This window comes from Eleginops maclovinus, chromosome 20, assembly GCF_036324505.1.
Source record: "Eleginops maclovinus isolate JMC-PN-2008 ecotype Puerto Natales chromosome 20, JC_Emac_rtc_rv5, whole genome shotgun sequence".
Taxonomy (NCBI): Eukaryota; Metazoa; Chordata; class Actinopteri; order Perciformes; family Eleginopidae; genus Eleginops; species Eleginops maclovinus.
In genome coordinates, this window is record NC_086368.1 from 28,686,065 (window position 1) to 28,704,461 (window position 18,397).

General features: G+C 43.8%; 2 protein-coding genes across 2 annotated transcripts; one reads left to right on the forward strand and one right to left on the reverse strand.

Moving 5' to 3' along the window:
• Positions 1-308: 308 nt before the first annotated feature.
• nuf2 (UF2 component of NDC80 kinetochore complex) lies at positions 309-7,172 on the forward strand. Its single transcript, XM_063911937.1, has 13 exons — positions 309-520; positions 1,851-1,925; positions 2,655-2,731; positions 2,830-2,891; positions 2,980-3,077; positions 3,358-3,431; positions 3,749-3,842; positions 3,919-3,981; positions 4,212-4,349; positions 4,421-4,561; positions 6,167-6,342; positions 6,428-6,563; positions 6,986-7,172. Exons 1-13 carry the CDS (start codon positions 398-400, stop codon positions 7,097-7,099), a joined length of 1,371 nt encoding a protein of 456 aa, XP_063768007.1. The 5' UTR covers positions 309-397; the 3' UTR covers positions 7,100-7,172.
• A 719-nt stretch (positions 7,173-7,891) lies between these two features.
• On the reverse strand, positions 7,892-18,011 carry cfap57 (cilia and flagella associated protein 57). Its single transcript, XM_063911930.1, has 21 exons — positions 17,665-18,011; positions 16,358-16,671; positions 16,012-16,259; positions 15,308-15,497; positions 15,072-15,224; positions 14,681-14,817; positions 14,415-14,580; positions 14,164-14,277; positions 13,521-13,733; positions 12,836-13,009; positions 12,580-12,741; positions 11,608-11,763; positions 11,417-11,510; positions 11,139-11,329; positions 10,883-11,056; positions 10,617-10,775; positions 9,518-9,661; positions 9,280-9,396; positions 8,554-8,682; positions 8,312-8,455; positions 7,892-8,239 (listed from the first exon to the last, which is right to left on the reverse strand). Exons 1-21 carry the CDS (start codon positions 17,819-17,821, stop codon positions 8,078-8,080), a joined length of 3,498 nt encoding a protein of 1,165 aa, XP_063768000.1. The 5' UTR covers positions 17,822-18,011; the 3' UTR covers positions 7,892-8,077.
• Between the last annotated feature and the right edge of the window lie 386 nt (positions 18,012-18,397).

Sequence of the window (18,397 nt, forward strand, 5' to 3'; positions counted from 1 at the left end):
ATAAAATAGGAAATAAATAATAAAGAGTTAATAAATCATGGTAAAGAAAATAATATATAAATACTACTAAATAAAAAAAGTAAATATATAATAAAAAAGTGAATAAATAGTAGTTAATAATAATAATAAATAGAATTTACTATTTGTTTATTTTTGGGGGTAGTTAACGTTGGTCCACACTCCGATACAGTAGGTGGCGGTAATGCGCCTTTTACGCTGGTTTCAACCTACCATAAAACCGTCAGAAGAAGAAGAAGTACGAAACGACCAATCAGATGCGTGCTTTGGAAATAAATTTGGAAGTCGTTTTCAGGCGCGAGTTTTGTGTATCGTCACAGACATTTCAAGAAGAGTTTCGGGATTTGCTGTTATTTTATCAGCACTAGAAGTTTCAAAAATGAATGAAATGACCTTCCCCTTGTTTCCCGCGGATGTGATAGTTAATTTCTATCGAACAGAAGTGTTGTTTGGTCAGGAGGCCAAACATTTTAGTAAGGGCGATCTGATTCCTGTTCCCAAGGTAACGTCCGTTTACTGTTGTTACTGTTATGCTGTTGATTATGACCGCCTTATGTTACTCCGCTTATTACAAGTTCACATACTAAACAAACTAACGACTTGACTCCCAATATTAATTGAAATTGCTATCACCCTGGAGTGAAATGAGTCTTTTTTTGGGGGGGCCGTTTTTTATTTATTCTTATCTAAAAACGGAGCGACGATAACTCCAAATATAAGGGATTTCAAAGGTCTTTTATTTTGAAACTACGTCAGAATGTCGTGTTATTTTTGGAGTGACTTTCTGTGATGGCCTTTTTATCAACACTAATTGAAATGAGTCACGCAGTGGAAATGGAAAGTTCAATTTTATGATCAGATATATGAGCAGTAAGTGCAAAGATAGTGTTTACTGTACACTACTATATATTATAAAAGTGCTTTAGTTGTAGGTGAGATTATTATTATGTTCCATTGATGTATGGGATGTATTGATTTGATTCAAGCAAGCAAGCCTGTGATTCATTGTGTTCTTTCAACTACAGTAGATGGTCAGGGGTGTGTGTGTGTGTGTGTGTGTGTGTGTGTGTGTGTGTGTGTGTGTGTGTGTGTGTGTGTGTGTGTGTGTGTGTGTGTGTGTGTGTGTGTGTGTGTGTGTGTGTGTGTGTGTGTGTGTGCGTGCGTGTGATCATCACTGAACATAATATACTCTTACCCATTCATTTCCTATGGTGGTAAATTCTGACCTGAAAACATCCTAGGTGTGTCACTGTTGAATACATCACTCAAAATTCTGTGCAAGTGGTGATCATCAATTGTATATGTTCAGAGGGTTAGTGTGGAGGAATACATAAGGTCTTGAGGCAATTGGATGAAAAACACAGTATTTATGATAAAAAAACAAAGTCACTCGGTCAGATTTGACCCGAAACACAAGAGAAGGGTTAAAGAGCAGAAGCTCTCTAAATGACGCAAACGGTTACGTCATGATGCAAACAATGACGCAGCTCCACCTGAGCTCCACTTGGCCTCTGAGCGGTGGAAACCCAAGGGGTGCTACAGGGTAGAACCAGAAAAGCAAAAGAGCGGCTCTTGAACCGGATCCGGTTTGGCGTAAAAGGGGCATAACTCACATCATCAAGTGGTCTAGCAGACTGATAGGTGAGCCACAGCTAAACCTGAAGACCCTGTAGCTCAGGCTCTATATTGAAGGATGACTCCCACCCTCTGCACTCAGAGTTTAAGCTTCTTCCTTCAGGAGGAAAGGGATGCATTTGCATTGCACAGCCCAAAACTGACCTCTATGTTGAAACCCCTCTGATCCTTACCGTGGTGCTCTTCTCTCCCTGCAGCCAGAGGTGATCCAGACGCTGTACATGAGAGTGTTGCATCTCCTGTATCGCTTCAGACCCGAGTGTCACTCCATGGTAAGTGCTGCGATCGACAGGAAACATTTGGGGGTGCACAATGTGGATTTTTCTGCCCATAGCAATAATTACTGCTCCTCATTGTAGCGCAGATCAATGGTCATTTTGACTATAGACCATCTTTAAAGTGACAAAAGCAAACCACCGTCCTGACTCCTCAATAATAATAAAGTTTTAAGGAATAACATTGAATAAATGTAATTGCAATTGATTTAAAAAATAAAAGCTGGGGTCTTTCTGGTCAGCTTGCTGCTCTTCTTCTTCATCCTTCCCCTCCTTCCTCTTCTCTGTGTACAGTATATTCTCTGTATTGGTTTGTATATTCACCAAACAACTTTTGTGCATCCCCAGTAAAATTAGCAGTTATATCAATTCTTGGTAAGAAAGGAACAAATCTACAAGTTTGGTTTAAACCAGTGTGTTATTTAAGAAAGAGTTCAACAGAGTTTCCTCAGAAAAAGCCCCACAGGCTTTGGAAATGGTGACCAGACGGGGGTTAACATTATATAAATTAGAATCAGAACCAGTCTGGTGTATTACTGAGGCCAAGGCGGAATCAAGTTAACTGAATGACTCTTGATAACAGGAACCTCTGATTTCTCCATGTATTCCCTCATGTTTGCCGTTATAGCTTCACTTTCAGCACCTCTTGTTTATAGCAGATAATGTGGCCTTCACACAGATGTTGTCTATCCTTTAAATACAATCTTGATTTTTGTTCCCCCACAGGTCCCACTGTTGGAGAACATTCAGAACCCTCACCATCATGAGGCGGCCGTGACCATCACCAGTGTCTTCGTGCGCATGTGAGTCTCTTCTGGATACAACACAATATAAAACACGTTTATGGATTGAATTACTAAGCAGAGCTGTTCCTGTCCTTCTCGTCCGTGATGTTTCCTAGGCGGCAGTTTCTTCCCGTATGCTTTGTGCACGATTTCTCCCTGAGTGACCTTCTAACTCCAAGTGAGCATCCGTTCCTTCGTTTTTACTGTCAAGAGTTATTTACTACTTCCATATCAGGTGACCCACACGGTCTTGTTTTCTCTTCCAGAGAAGCAGAGGACCCTGAATGTTCTGAGCGCCATCATGAACTTTCTTCAATTCAGGAAGGAGAGGATGGGCATGATCAACGAGAAGCAGTCCAAACTAGTATGTGGTATTCATTCACAGGAATAGACAACGGGGGAGAAAGGTCTCAGAAATAATAAACGACTGCTTTAAAAGGGGATGTTATTAATGCTTGATTAGAGCTCGGACACATCTCCTGACTTTTGGCACTTTTCCCTCTTTAATCTCTGATGTGTGTGTAGACAGTTCCTTTGACCATTTGAAGTTTATTCTAACTACAACTATTATTGTCCCTGCTGAGTGTGTGTGTGTGTGTGTGTGTCTGTGTGGAGATATTGTAACAGTTTGTCTCTGTTGTCAGCGGGTGGACAGGGAGCGGCTGCAGGCTCTCTCCAGAGGCAATTTAGAACTAGAGAAGAAGATTGCGGCGCTGTCGTAAGTCTTGCATTAGATGTGTGTTTCTGCTGCGGTTTATTTTGCAATGTAATATTTGTTTGCAACCAGATAAACATTACGGAGCTCTGTCAAGATCTTGTACCACGTATTCACCGTGGAAATATTGTTTAGATAACATCTGTTTGTAGTCATAGCATCCTTTAGTGTTTAAGCTACTCAGACAAATGTCAAGATGAAGATTTTAAACTAATAAAATCATATAGAAAATTGTCCCTTTTTGAGTGTCAGCTCTATTTTGAGTGTAACCCTTAAACTACTCGTACTTTTCCCAATAAGAATCTGTCATTTCTCTGCAGCGCCTACCCCCCGGAGCTGCAGGCGGAGGCTGACGAGCTGGCAGCGGCGCTCGTCGAGCTGAACACCAGCACCATGCACGAGTACCAGGAAGTGGTGAGGGGTGGTGATAGAAGTGAAGTGCGTGTGTGTGTGTGTGTGTGTGCACAAGTGACACAAAATCTCCTTTCAGAAAATCATAAATGAAGGCATCGCCGAGTGGAAAACCAAGATTGCGGAGAAGACTCAGAAACTGGTACGCGACTGATGGGAAGCCTCTGTAGAAAATGTGGTTGGAATCTCAATATTTGATACGTGTTATATTCCAAAATATCTGAATGAAGTATTTGTGAGCTGCAGAGAAGTCGAGAGATTCTTCAGACCTCGTTTGAAACCTCTTCGGGAAGATAAATGTAAACCACAGTAATCATCAGGGTCCTTCATTTAAACGAGGTGTGTGTGTGTGTGTGTGTGTGTGTGTGTCAGTCCCAGATGAAGGTGGACGTCAGCAACCTGAAGGAAGACATCGCCACACTCCGGTCTAATATCGTGGAGTCTCCGGAGGAGCTGAAGAGTCAGATGGAGAAGATGAAGGAGAACAAGAACAACATCAAGGAGTCCATCGTGAGTGCCTTTTCTTGGAATGAACCCGGAGTGATGCATGTGACGTCACTCAGCGCTGTGTCTGATTTCAGCAAGAAACGGACGGGCGGGTGGTGGAGCTGCAGAACATGGTGCAGAGCGTGACTCACATGGAGGGGGAGATCCAGCAGATGTTCAACCTGCTGCAGGACCTGGAGAGCAGCATGAACAACAGCAAGCAGCGGCAGGAGGAGGTAGGAGCAGCTGTCTGTAGACACATGAGGGTTAACGCCCCACAGGATTTAAACAGTAAGACAATGGCAAAGAGAGGGAGGGGTCCTATTCTGCTGCTCCACTTTTCACCCTCCGTCTGAAACCAGAACCCAGTCTGTTGTATTTTTGTATACCGAGATACAAAGAGCCTAACAAAGCTGTAGTTTTTCTGCCTGCTACCTTCAGGGCTGTCGAGGAGAGCCACAATATGTTCCTCAGCACATCTGATATCGTTTATGATACAGCTTTTCTAGACGAGCGTGTGGGACAGCACAGTGGCTCTCTCAACCTAACTTGCTACATGCCAACGCTAGCTTTGTTAGCAAAGCTGGCTAAACCAATTCCGGGAATTTTGAAAGATGGAAACTTTCCATGGGAATAAACTGGGAATTTTCTAAATTGAAGGTTGGCTCTTTATAGGGAACTTAAATATAGTTGGGGAAAGTATATTTTAGCATAACCTTGACTAAAACAAACAGATGCCATTCAAGTATATCCATGCCATTCCTCGATCACATGCACATAGCACACTGCTTACTGCATGGCTATTGAGACCACACCCCCTACAGGCACCGTGCACTCCTCCATCACATGCACATATGATTTCTAGAAGACTGGACCGCACTTTTGAGCCCAAAGCACAAGAGTATTGAAGCCACACATTTGAGCCTGTGGACTACACAAAGTGAAGTAAGGTGTGATGGTATTATGGGGTTATATATTTATTCCCATACAGATGTATTCATCTCGCAGATAGCTGATCACTGAAATACTAAGTAAGCCACAGCTAGCATCACTTCATTTACCATCTCAAATGTGATGCTGTTTTTATCTGCCTCCTGCCAGATGTTTTGAAGATCATTCCAGTTGTTTAGCTAGCCTAACTATTTATATATCTGTTCATGCCGTTGCATCAATTCCCATAATTCCCATAATTCTAATGGCAAGTTTCCAATATGGAATATTTCTAAAATTCCCCAGCTTAACTTCCCATGGAAATGTACCGGGAACTTACCGGAAATGTTCCGCCCCTTTGCAACCCTAGCCTTCACGGAGAAGCGGTAGCCCCATTTTTAGTGTCAGAAACAGTGTATGCCTGACGTTCATTGGTAAGAGGGGGAGGGTTATCGTTGTTTCTGATCGACTCAGCCCATATGAGGTCCTACTGGTGCTCAAATCTGAGGGATAATATTTTAGGCTGAAAATGCACATGGGACACATATTGTATGAAAGACATGAAAGGTGTATTTTGCAGAATAGGGGACCTTTTTTAAAGTTTGTCATTTTTAGCTCGGGAAGTCTTTAGTCAAATTTTCTGGCAATAACGTAACAATGAACCGAAAACAGAGACTCTGAGCAGGCACTACAGCGCCGGAGTAATCATCAACTCGGCTTACTGAAAAATAGCTCCATATTTCTACAACATTTCAGACCAAGTTAGCCTCAGTGTAGAGATGCTAACATGTATTCATCGAGTCAATGAGTGTAGGCAGGGGGATTATCTTCTTACAAGCAGGTGACACCAGAAACCATTCCTTAACAACATAGAACATTTCCTCTGTGTGTGTGTGTGTGTGTGCGCGCAGCACCAGGAGCTGAAGGCTCTGTACGACAAGAAGCAGAAGGAGCTGAAGAACCTGTGCATCGAGGAGAGCCAGCTGAAGCGAACCCTGGGCATGAAGCTGGACAAAGAGTCCAAGCAGAACATCCGGCGGCAGAAGAGGAAGGAGATGAAGGAGCAGCACGTGCAGGAAATGATGGGGTATTTCACACGAGTCACTTCCGGTCCGTTCAACATCATATCATGGCACTTGTATGGTGGTTAACACAATCCATCTGTCCTCCAGGGAGTACAACCACATTCATCAGAAGCGCGAAGAGATGGCCGATAAGATCCAGGACATCTCCAGGGAGACGCAGCAGCTGAAGGCCAAGATCCAGAACCTGAGGGACGTGTGCAGCAAGGAGACCAAGAAGGCCCAGGTAGACTCCTATTCACTGGGGAAATCTGAAACGATATATTTCAGGTCTCAGATATATACAGAACATCTCTCTGATTGGCTGAAACACCAAATGGATAATTGCAGCATCCCATAATCCCCTCAGCCCTGATTCTGTGTCTGTAGCTTTAAATACTAACAAGCTGCTTCTGGCCACGCCCCTCTGCAAAGTGATTGGTTTAAAAAAACAAACACACAATGGTACTCTAGGAAGAGGTTCAGGTGATAAAGTGGGCGGGGCTTACCTTGGATGGTTATTGGCTAATGGTTGCACAATCCCAAAACAACATAGTGACATCACAAAGTGGCCGAAAATGTTATAGAGATGGATCAGGACACTGAGCGCGTCTTAAAGGTGTTGTATGCTTTGAGACTAACCACCCCCCCCCCCCCCCCGCCCTGCAGGCTCTGTTCGACACTCTCACCACGTCTCTGGACGATATGCACCGGAGGACGGAGACGCATGTGATCGATCATAATCAGGACATCGGCAAGATGTCGGCGGTCCTTAAGAGATAATTTGACTTTATTCCTCGTTCTCACCTTTTCTAAATAAAGTGTTTCAGTTGTGTTAATAAATCTGTTGAATTCAGACCGTGTGCTTTCATGACTTCCTGTTCCTGCGCCACAGTCTCGGTCTATCTCCAGGAATGAATCAGACGCTGATGAACACGGGGTTTCATCTTATACAAATACGAAAGCCAGTTGGATTTGTTTTGATCCGACACCTGAAATATAGATTTTATTTTCCAGCATTGCCGGACAATAACCATAAGTGAACATTTTTGAAGCAGTGTGTCCCAGAGTTTGTAAATCATTCCCCTCACACACCGTCTACAGCAACTCCCTGGTCTCCCTCTCAAGATGAACTCTTAAGATTCTGCTCCTCACCTTCAAGGCTCTCCACGACCTCTCCTCTGTACCTCTCGGACAGACCCCACCCTTAGGTCTTCTAGCTCTTCCACCTCACTGCATCACCTTTAACCACCCTGGGGTCCGGAGCCTCCCATTGCCCGTTTAGGGGTTTACATCGCGGTGACCCATACTGTGGAACATCTTATTCCAGCCTCCATTGGTTTCCATTTAGTCCTGAACTGTGTGAAAATCAAACCTTATTTTTTGTATTTGTAATCGATAAGACTTTTATTCAATCTGCACGAGCATACAGTGATAATGAACCAGGCTACAAAGATCGAGTGATTTATTAGCAGTAAAGAAGTCAAAATTCAGTCCAAAGCCAGAATCCTGAGAACTGCAGCTTTCATGGTGAGTAAACAACAACATAATGTGATTTAAAGAAAGTGAGACTCTGTTGAATGTAAAACTGCAATGGATCACGATTGCTCTCCTTTCCAAATGTACTGTTTGAAAAGTGCTCAACAAATGCAGAGCACTGACAGGTTTTACTGAGTTTAAAAACATGCTGCTCCTCTGGATGACGGCATCCCTCTGCACGGCCCCCAGTGGAGGAGGTGGGGGTCGCTCTAGTCGACCTCTTCACGCTGAGACTCCTTTTTTCGGCCCTTCCTCCGAGCTCGGACGCGACCTGTTGGACTTCTTTAAGGCGGACAGCTGGGATTTGTAGTCCTTGACCTGAGTCCTCTGCAGAAGCAGCTCCTTACGCAGGTCGTTGATCTCCGTGATCAGACCCACGTTCTCCTGCAGGGGGTGGGGGGGCGTGTCATTGATCCATTCATTTAAAGAGTCTTGAGTCTTCGTCTCCTCTCTTACCTTCATGATCTTGACGTAGACCTGCTCGTGCTGCTCAGCGGACCTGGCCAGCCTCGCCCTGAGCCCGTTAACGGTTTTCTCCAGGCGATCTCGCTGCCGACAGAACGCCCTCTGGATCTCTTCTTCCACACCGCTTATCTCCACCTAGAAAAACAGCACACACACACACACACACACACACACACTCCCAATGAGACTGGAGTTCACTGTCCAGGGGAAAGACATCTCTCTGAACCCCTCACCCCGTCAGCTACATATCGGGCGTAGATCGCCTGCACGCTCTCCTTCAGTCTCCTCGGATCCTGGATGAAGCCCACGCAGTTATGGAGGTCTGACTTGAGCCGCTGGAGATGAGTGTCTAAGTCTTTCACCTGGACACACACAGAAGATGTTATAGTATAGTTTGTCCAACATGGGGAGAAACGGAGAGAAGTGAATAGACAGGGATTCATTGATCAAAACAAATAAAATACACTCACACTGGAAGTACTACACAGGCTACTATTCACTTTAGTGGTCTGTTGTTGTAATGACTGAGCAAAGGCTGAGCAATTTACATAGAAGTGATCATTTTGGGGGTGAGTATTCCCTGAAGCTAGAGCTAATTTGAGCCTTTAGCAGTCTGAGTCTTTTTAGCCCCATTTTCAAAAAGGACCAACAGGTGAAAGGTGCTAACGTAGCAATGAAATCAATGGAGCAATCATTCCTGTTATTTCACACAGTCTTTTTCCTGTCACATGTTGAGAAAGGTCTATTCCCATCAAACATTAAGGCTGTGTTAATATCTGTGAGAGAGAAACACTGTTATTTAAACTGGGAGAGGGTGGGACTTCAAGCATGTAACACAGTTGAGTTAAAGGTAAACATCTGCCTCTATGAGAGGAGAAAAACAAACGAATCTCAAGTCAATATCAAATATCAATATCTAAAAGCATGCATCCTGATGTAATCCCTACAGTGTCGCTCACTTTCTGCGTCTCCTTGTGCATCTCCTTGTCCCTGGACCTCAGTTTGAGCCTCAGCTCGGAGACGCTGAGCTTCAGATGAGTGTTGCTCTTGTCGATCTGCACCAGCTCCTCCTGCAGCTGAAACACAGGAGAATAAAACATCACTGAAACCCTGCAGAGGACAGGTCGGAGAGGAGCTGATCCTCTGAGACTCACAGTGTCTCTGGCATTAGAGTTACTGTTCTCCCTCCTCACAGACCTGGTGGATGCGCTCCTTCTTCTCGTTGATGTCCTCTTGCTGAGGCTCCGTCTGGTACTTCATTTCGTTGAGCTGGAAATCCAGAACGAACTTCAGCTTCTCCAGCTCCTGGTTCTTCTTCTTCAGGCTGCAGATGGTGTTATCCTGTCAGTGAGGAGGTGTTTCAGTGTTTCGACTCGAAAAATGTCTAATATTCTCATAGATTGAGACATTTTTCCAAAAGGTTAAGGTGTTCTTAATATTCAATGTAAGATGAAGGTTCGTTTATCTGTTTTTCTTTGTGGACATTTTTGCAAAATGCAGTTGGTAATTGGACAAAATAAACCCTATGAATAACAAGACTTTTTAAAGACCCTGCAGGAACCCTTTTAATAAGCAGGTCAATCTAAATCACATTATGTATTTGGAGAGCCTCTAAAGGAGCAACAGCTTACAAGTTGCATTCATTGCAGGCCTTAATTCACAAACTTCTTTCAGGTTTTTATGTTTATACTTATTTTTGTGATTCATACATCTATTCTTTTGTCCATTTACATATTTCTGCTCTTTTAGTTTTAGAGATCCCTATCATGGTTTTTCAGTAACATTTTTAGAAAATCCCAAAATAAAATATTGAAGTGTTGAACTAGACCTTCAGCTTTTAGATACATTATGACCTTACGACTTTTAAAGGGAAAAATATTGGATAGTTGTGAAAAATATAAAACCAGTTATTAAATATATATGTCTCTTATATATTCCTTAGTTGTATTTTCAACGTGTGCATTTATTTTGAAATCTATTGTGTGATTTTGAAATCGTTTTTAGCCCATTTTTGCATGCTTTTATTTTGAAATATTTTTTTCGTTTGTGTGATTTTAACCCCTTTACTTCCACCTTGCTGATGGACCTGAGATTGCTCATAATTAGACGAACCTGGAGCTAAGATTGACAGGTTACACCCAGTTTAAATGCCAGTAAGCAGAGCAAGAAGTGGCGCCAGAAGGAGAGCAACAGGAGAGCAGGAAAGGAGGGAAAGACAATAAGACGAGCTAGAGAGCCAACGGATGTCCTTGCTGGATTTGAATCTAATCTATTTGAGTCTGAAGTTTTAAGCCACCTTGTCGTGGTTGGTCCTCTCGTGTCCAGAGATGGTCCTCTTCAGGTCCTCGATGTCACTCTCCAGGGAGCGGATCAGACCCAGCAGCCTCTGGCGCTCCTGCTTCAGCTTATTGATATCTGAGCAGCGCTCATCGATCTGTCTCTGCAGACTGTAGAACTGCTCCACACATCACACACCAATCAGGGAGAAGAAACACACAGATCACATGACCAAGTGAAGAGGGTAAAGGGGTTCCTGCAGATACAACAAGAAGCTGTGGTCACCTTCTGTGTCATGAGACAGGTTTCTCCCTTCAGACTCGTGTTGGTTTCTTTCGCCGTGTGTAACTTCTTCTCATACTTGACTTGGATGTCATGGATCTTCCTCTCCTCGTCTTCCTCCACCTGCCTCACGATCTCTTTGAACTCTCGGACCTGCTGCTGTGCATCTTCCTGACACTGCACAAACACAAAGTGGACACATCATCTGAAATGGTGTCCCTTCCACTTCCTGCAACACCAGCTGCTCCTCCTGTCTGACCTGCATCAGGATCTGAGTCTTCTCCTCCAGCTTGGCCTCGCAGATCTGCCTCAGCTCCTCCACGGTTTGCACTTTGCTCTCCTCCGCCGCCTTCAGCTGCTTCTCATAGTCCTCCTGCATCCTTTCATTTTTGTGCACAAGATCCTGGAACCTCTCGTGCTCCGTGATCAGCTTCTGGCTGTAGGACACCTCTGTTGGCGTTTGATTAAGAGAAAGTAAAACAGAGTGATTGATCCTTGTAGAAACCGTTGTACACACTGATGCTGTCCTCTTCTTACCTAACTCCTTCAGCTCTTCAGAGTGTCTCACAGCGATCTCTGCAGAACTCTGCTGGTGCTCACGCTGCTGCTTCTCCATCTCTGTCTTCAAGGCCTGTAAAAGCATTTAATTAATTGATTTTTTGGAGAGTAATGTTGATAATCAAGGTCTCAAGACACATTTGACTTTACGTGGTAGGTGATAGGCTGACCTGTTGCACTGCCTTCAGAGAGTCTATCTGCTGTGTGAACGCGTCAGAGAGCTCCTTCATCTTCTCGTTGTAGTTCATGTCCTTCAGGCGCAGCTGGTACTCATTCTCCATCTGCAGCTCCTCCAGACGCAGCTTCAGCTCCAGCATGATCTGCGTCTGCAACAAGTGGAATATGTGACTTAAAAGTTGTGAACGTAGACAACTTACGAGTGCTGTTTTGTAACATGGGACCTCCTTATTGTAGCTTGAGTTGTAATTTCTGTCTGTCTCTAAAGTTCCCACAGCGCTTGCTTGACAAAGACCTTATTAACCTTATGCTTAGCTAGCTCGGTTGTCATATAGGAAGCTAACGTTAGCTACCTAGTTAGAAAGATAGCTAACTTTAGCTAGCATGTAAAGTCGACAGCTAACATTAGCTGGCTAGCTTGTTAGATAGCTAATGCTAAATCCCAAGAACTAACACTTTTTCATTTGAACCAGAAGTGGGAAAAGGGACGGGACAAGGTAAAGTGATAAAACGTTTTCTAAACTTCAGTTACAATTGAGTGAGCTTGCTAGTTTTCAATTAGCATACAAGCGCTAACTCTTCCTTTGTCTATATGTGTTAGCCCTGAACGCATGCTACGCACTGTCCATATTTAAGAACTTCGAATTGTATCTAAAAAAGTTAACATTTTGAAAAAGAAGTTACAGTTATGAAAAAAGGGTCAATTAGAAAAAAAATCCAGAAATTTAGGAAAAAACTGATTTTATGAAAAAAGTTGTAATTTTGAAGAAAAAGTCGAAAATGTAATTTGGAAAATAAAATAAGACAAAAAATATGAATTTTGAAAAGAAGATGATTAGGGCCACATGAAGAAGTCAGAGAAAATGGACTAATGGAGGTGCCTATGTTACAAAAGAAAATTTAAAATGGCATAATGCAGTCACACACACACACACACACACACACACACACACACACACACACACCTTCTCCTCCAGGTCTGACTTGGTGACGAGGATCTCTTCGGTTTGGATGATCTGCCTGTTGCTCTTCAGTCCTCGGCCCTCCTTATCCGTGACCTTCCACATCAGCAGGCAGCCGTCCTCAGCAGCGGTCAGCAGGAACTGATCGTCCCATGTCATCACCATCTGAGGACACCCAGAGCCAGTAAATCAGTCCTTTTTAAATGGTGAAAAAATGTCAATTCATATTCAAAGATGATGCATTTTGCCTAAGACTGACCTTGGTGATGGGGCCGCAGTGGGCCTGGTAGGTGATCCACTCCTTCTGCAGAGGAAGGGGGTATTTAACGGCTCTGATGGTTCCACTGGGAGTCCCGGTGAACACAACCCTGCCGGAGTGAGACACTGCCACAGTGGTGTGAGCCACCTCATCAGCAGGAACCTCCCTCAGCACCTGCACAAAGAAACACATAGTGCATACATCTAGTACAAACTCTCAAAAGTCAGCTGTTTATAGAAAAAATGCTGGTAGAAAGGATCATTCCTTTCCTAAAACCCCCCTCCTCAAAGACACCATAATAAGGAGGACATTTTATTCTAATTTCCAGTTTCATATCAGTATGTAGTGTCTCTCCTGGGACATGTCTCCATACTTTAATATTCAGAAAGCTCTTTATTTTTCTCATGCTGCCTGTGCTGCAGCTCCTCTTTTCACCCTCTGTCTGAAACCAGAGCCCAGTCTGCTGTGATTGGTTGGCTGGCCGGCTCTGTTGTGATTGGTCAACCGCTGAGAGATGTCCCGCCCCTTAGCCTATCTTTTGAATTTTTAGATTTTAGACTTTGCAGACCATTTACATGCACCAAAACCTATATAACTCACTATAGGAAAGAGGAAACCTCAAAAAGCAGAACAGAGCCTCTTCCAGTTATTCTAATAGACGAAACAGCCGTGTGTTCATGCTGACCTGACAGTCCTGGATCTCCTTCAGTGTCAGGTCCGTTCCCACAGCCAGGAGGGTCTTGCCGTCCGAAGAGAAGGAAACATCTGTGTAGCTGCAGGACTTGAGGACGCTCTCTGACTCACGCTTTCCCGTCTGAGCGTTCCACTCGTACACGGCGCCGTCCATCCCGCAGGAAACCAGCCGGCTGTCGTCCAGGCTCCACTCGATGCCTCGCACCTGTAAAAGAAATGTTTAGTTTTCCCACAGCAGCCTCTTTCCCTCTCCTTCACATCTTTCCTTAACCCTGTGACGTTTCTCACTGAGTATAGGAGCAGTATATGTTATATTATCCTGTTTAGATTTATCTTTTGTGAACACTTGGTGGATGGGATTAGGTGACTGGAAAGGGCACATGAAGAGCAAGAGCAAACCATTCTTACCAGATGCTAAAGATGCTAACAGCTACAACCACTCACATGCAGGTTCAACCTTGGGATTGTTCAAACTCTTTCATTAAATATCAAACCGAACTGCATCCAATAAGGGGGAAATTCTTCAGTTTTTTGTCTGCGTAAAGATCCCTTCCTACCCTCACCTGTGAAATAATGGCAACCGGACATAGGACTTGATTTTTATTGCACTTACTTCCACATGCTGCATGACTCACCTTCCCATTGTGGCCCTTCAGATTGAGGATGTTCTGGAAAGAGGTGACGGAGTAGATGTGGATGACGTTCCCGTTGACAGCTGCGAACATGTGTCCACCGTGGCTGAAGGCACACTGAGACGTGGAGAGAGAGAGCAAGAGAGAGAGAGAGAGATGGAGAGAGAGAGAGAGAGCAAGAGAGAGAGGGAGAGAGAAAGTGAGTTTGTTTTCCAAAAGAGCATCATAATGTCGTCCCATGTCCACACACACACCTCTCGGCAGCCGCGCACAGTGAACTCCTTGAAGGTGCGGATGTCGTCGATGAGCAGGTTCATCAGCCGGAGTTTGTCTGAGAAGCCCACCAGGATGAAGAGGCCGGTGGGGTGCAGAGCCACGCTGAGCGCCTCCTCCTGGAACTCTTTGTACAGCTCCAGCACTCTGGGGACGATTCAAGGAGGAGACGCAGCAGAGTGTTATACCTAGTCTCTGCGTTTGTTGCGTTTAGGGGTTTTAATGAAAGCATGTGCCGGTCTCTTACTTTGTCTCGTAGTTCCAGATGCGAACCGAGTGGTCCAGAGAGCTGGTGGCAGCCAGGGGCTTCCGGATGCAGACGGACAAACCAGTGATGGACTTAGAGTGGAAGGACTGCGTCAGGAACTCAAAATGAAGTTCCTCCTGAGTTATTAAATGATTTCAAGTCAAGGGGAAGTGTTTTTTATGAGGAAAATGTGATGGAAAGAAGGACATCAAAGGAAGACAATGGGCTGAATGTGCCAAGGAAGCAATGGATGGACGTAAGAAAGACTTAAATGCTAAAAATGCTAACATGCTAGTGGAAATCAGAGCTCCTATAGTGGTGAGGGGAGGATTTGGAGAAGGAAGTCATAGCAAAATGATCCTGGAGGAGGTGCTGGTGGGGGGGACCGCACCTTGTTGATGTCCGGGGAGGACAGGCTGAAGCTGTACAGCTGTCCTCTGTCTGTGCTGATGACCAGCGTCTCCTCCGCTGGACTCATGCAAATGGTGTCAATCAGCTGACTCTCAGCCGGGCTCAGCTCACTGCTGTCCGGGTTTGCCGGGATCTGACAGACAAGAACACACATGTAATCACTTTGAAACACACACGTTGCCTTCAGTAGCACTGTGAACCTGCACAGACATTTACCCGTATGTCCCTGCTTCTTCTGTAACCGTCCTCCTCAGTCTTTTCAAAGAGACAGACGGTGCCGGCACCATAGGAGCACGCAAAACCCTTGGAGTAGGACAATATGGCTGTGATGCGAGGCACGGAGAGACCTTCAGCCACCTCAGCGTCTTTCATCTTCTTCATGGCCACTTGCCTGAGCAGGGAATTACTGGAAGGGAGAATCAGCAGAAACAAAGACGAGGATAACAAAACCATAGTGGAATTGGCTTAACTAAAATAATAATTACCTAAGGACTACAATTTCCATCATGATAAGATGGGACTGTGATTGACACTTGGTGCTGGTCCCGATGCTACTATTACCAGTACCACTAAGAAGTTAATTATAGAAGTACCTGTATCGTTTCTTACTGGTGCTTTTATTTTGAAAAAACAACCTTAACCACTGCTTCTTGTTGGGATACAGTGCCTTTCTTGGGCTTTTATTTTGAAAAACCAACCAAACCAGAGCTTCCTGACTGGATACAGGGATTTTGTTGGGCTTTTATTTTGAAAAACTAAACTTAGCCACATCTTCCTTTATTTAAAAAGTTATTTTCTTGGGCTTTTATTTTGAAAAAACAACCTTAACCAGAGCTTCCTGTTGGATGCACTGACTTTCAGAAGAGCAGCTAACAGATGTGTGAATAACCAATGTAATCCCAAGAAACGCTCTAGCTGACCTGTCCGTCTCCTGCACCGCTGTGTTGATCTCTCTCCTCAGATCCCCAGACTCAAACACCAGCAGCCGGCCTGAGTCTGTTCCAGCGATCACCCGCTCCTCCGTCACCCAGGTGTGACACAGGAAGTGGATGGCCTCCACCTTGGGGAAGCTGCTCTGCTTCAGGGCTCCCTCTGAGTATCGGAACGGCTTAAACACACCGGCTCCGCTCACACACAGCTGCGTGTTGTTGTGAGGGTTGAAGCTGACCTGAAGGGACACGGCTCAGATGAATACTTGATTATGATTGGTCAATTTGGATAGTGTGCTCAGCTCACAGCTGTATCGTTACAGGGCGGATGACTCACCTGGGTGACAGGATTACTTGATGTGCTGGTCTTCACTGTTGCCAGGACCTTCTGTTTCTCCCAAAGCCAGAAGATCAGGGTCCACTCCGGCCCCCCCGTTTGTCCGATCAGATATTTGGAATCGTGAGAGAAAGCCATGCATACGAACTCTTCCACAGGCAGCTCTCCTGCGGTCAGGACCTTCCTCTTCCTGCCCTGCTCGTGCTGCAGGTCGAACACAGTGATGGTGGCTCTCTCCCCACACTCTGACAGCGCCAGGTAGCGCCGGTTTGGACTGATGGCCAGAGCGTGCATACCCTGACTCTTCTCTGACCCTGAAGAGGAAAGAAAACAGGAAAAACATGAGAAAAAAGAGCAAGTTTGATGTTTTATAGTGTATTTTTCATCTATCAATAATGTAACTCATTGTTATTCAGTGAACTGAAGATATTCAGAACTCCGTAGCCTGTTGGTTATTTGTTATAATGGTTAAACAGGTATGACTGTTTGCAAATGTATTACATTCATTAAACTAGTATTACATAATTATATAAGGACACAGATAACATGTGTTATGTAAATGAGAAACAAATGTTGGTTCCAAAAATAAAGCCCAATCTTTTTTACTTTAAATAAATAAAACAATATAAAGGTTATATATTTGTAATAACTCTCAAATGATGTTCATTGGGAATATTTTTATATTAAAGCACGGTCACTCTTGGGCTGCTGTAGCCTACTTTAATTCCTCTAAAGAAAAGATGTTTAACACTAAAAAGAAATGCTATTTCATTGATAAAACTGATATTATATAATTATATAAGCACATATTTATGAGACACTTTATATTAAAACCATAGAATAGTGTTGTTTTTTAACTTGTGAATGTTTTCTTAAGAGATATTCCTTTTTATATATTGTTTAATAGAAATATTTGAATTATATTTCTATTTCTTAACATAAAAAAACCAATAAAATAAACAAAGGAAGCTTGGGGATGTCTGGGCTGCTGTGGCCTCCTTTAAATCCTCTAAAGAAATAACTCTGACAGTTTAGAGATGTTTAACAGTACAAACACACGGTGTGTCATTGATAAAACTAATATTATATCATTATATAAGAACATATGTATGTGACACTTTATATTATAACCATAACCAACAGATATTCCCTTTTTACATATTGTTTATTAGCAAATACTGTCACCTATATATAAGAGTGAATACATAAAGAAAGCCTGGGCTGCTGTGGCCTACTTTAAGTCATGAACAGACATGTCTCGACAGTTTAGAGATGTTTTACAGTAAGTAAATACGTTTTGATCCTACCTGGGATGAACCTCTGAGCTCTCCTGAAGGTGTTGTAGCAGACACAGCTGTTTCCGCACGGGAACACCACGGTGTGTTCGTCACAGAAACACACGCTGTTCCTCACACCTGCCCGCAGCCCGAAGCTGAACAGAGGCTGAGCCACAACCGAGGACATTCCCACTGGAGGTTAAAGTCGTTTTTCAAGACACAAACTCACCTCAAAGTGACTGAGATCTACAGAGACTCCCCACACATCCAGACTAACCTAATCAACACATGTTAATGTAGCTGTAAAGCCAGAGAGAAGCGCACAGACCGGAGTAAAAACAAAGCACGGACAGGTTGGATAACGGATGAGCTAGAACGGTAAGAGTCCCGTCGCTAGGTAACCCGTGAAATCTCGCGAGAGTTTTTTTATAAAGTTCCCTTCCAGTCTCTGTCAATCATAATACAGGTTTTGTACTAACTAAATGATACCATAAACTAAATGTGTTTTGTTGTTGTTGTTGTTGTTGTTGTTGTTGTGTTTCCCGCTATGTATTGTGTTTCTTTTTTAATGATACGAGTCTTCTTCCGGGATTTCGGGGGTTGCCTAGAAACGCAAATAACTAGCTTTGTCTAGTGGTGAAAAAGCATTAAGTTTAATAGATTACTAAGGTATGTTTTATTTAAATTACAGTAGGATTATCATTATAAAGACTGACTGCTACTTTATGAAGTATCTAATGGGGATTAATCGTACTCTTTGGAT

Bases quoted from the DNA above. Each gene is read 5' to 3' on its own strand.
- nuf2 (XM_063911937.1), top strand. From the start codon at position 398: ATGAATGAAATGACCTTCCCCTTGTTTCCCGCGGATGTGATAGTTAAT. The intron at 2,892-2,979 runs GTGAGCATCCGT...TTTCTCTTCCAG, and splicing joins GAGTGACCTTCTAACTCCAA to AGAAGCAGAGGACCCTGAAT. The intron at 4,562-6,166 runs GTAGGAGCAGCT...GTGTGCGCGCAG, and splicing joins GCAAGCAGCGGCAGGAGGAG to CACCAGGAGCTGAAGGCTCT.
- cfap57 (XM_063911930.1), bottom strand. From the start codon at position 17,821: ATGTCCTCGGTTGTGGCTCAGCCTCTGTTCAGCTTCGGGCTGCGGGCA. The intron at 15,498-16,011 runs GTCAGCTAGAGC...TCTCCCTTCCAG, and splicing joins GCGGTGCAGGAGACGGACAG to TAATTCCCTGCTCAGGCAAG. The intron at 13,010-13,520 runs GTCAGCATGAAC...TTCTTTGTGCAG, and splicing joins AGGAGATCCAGGACTGTCAG to GTGCTGAGGGAGGTTCCTGC.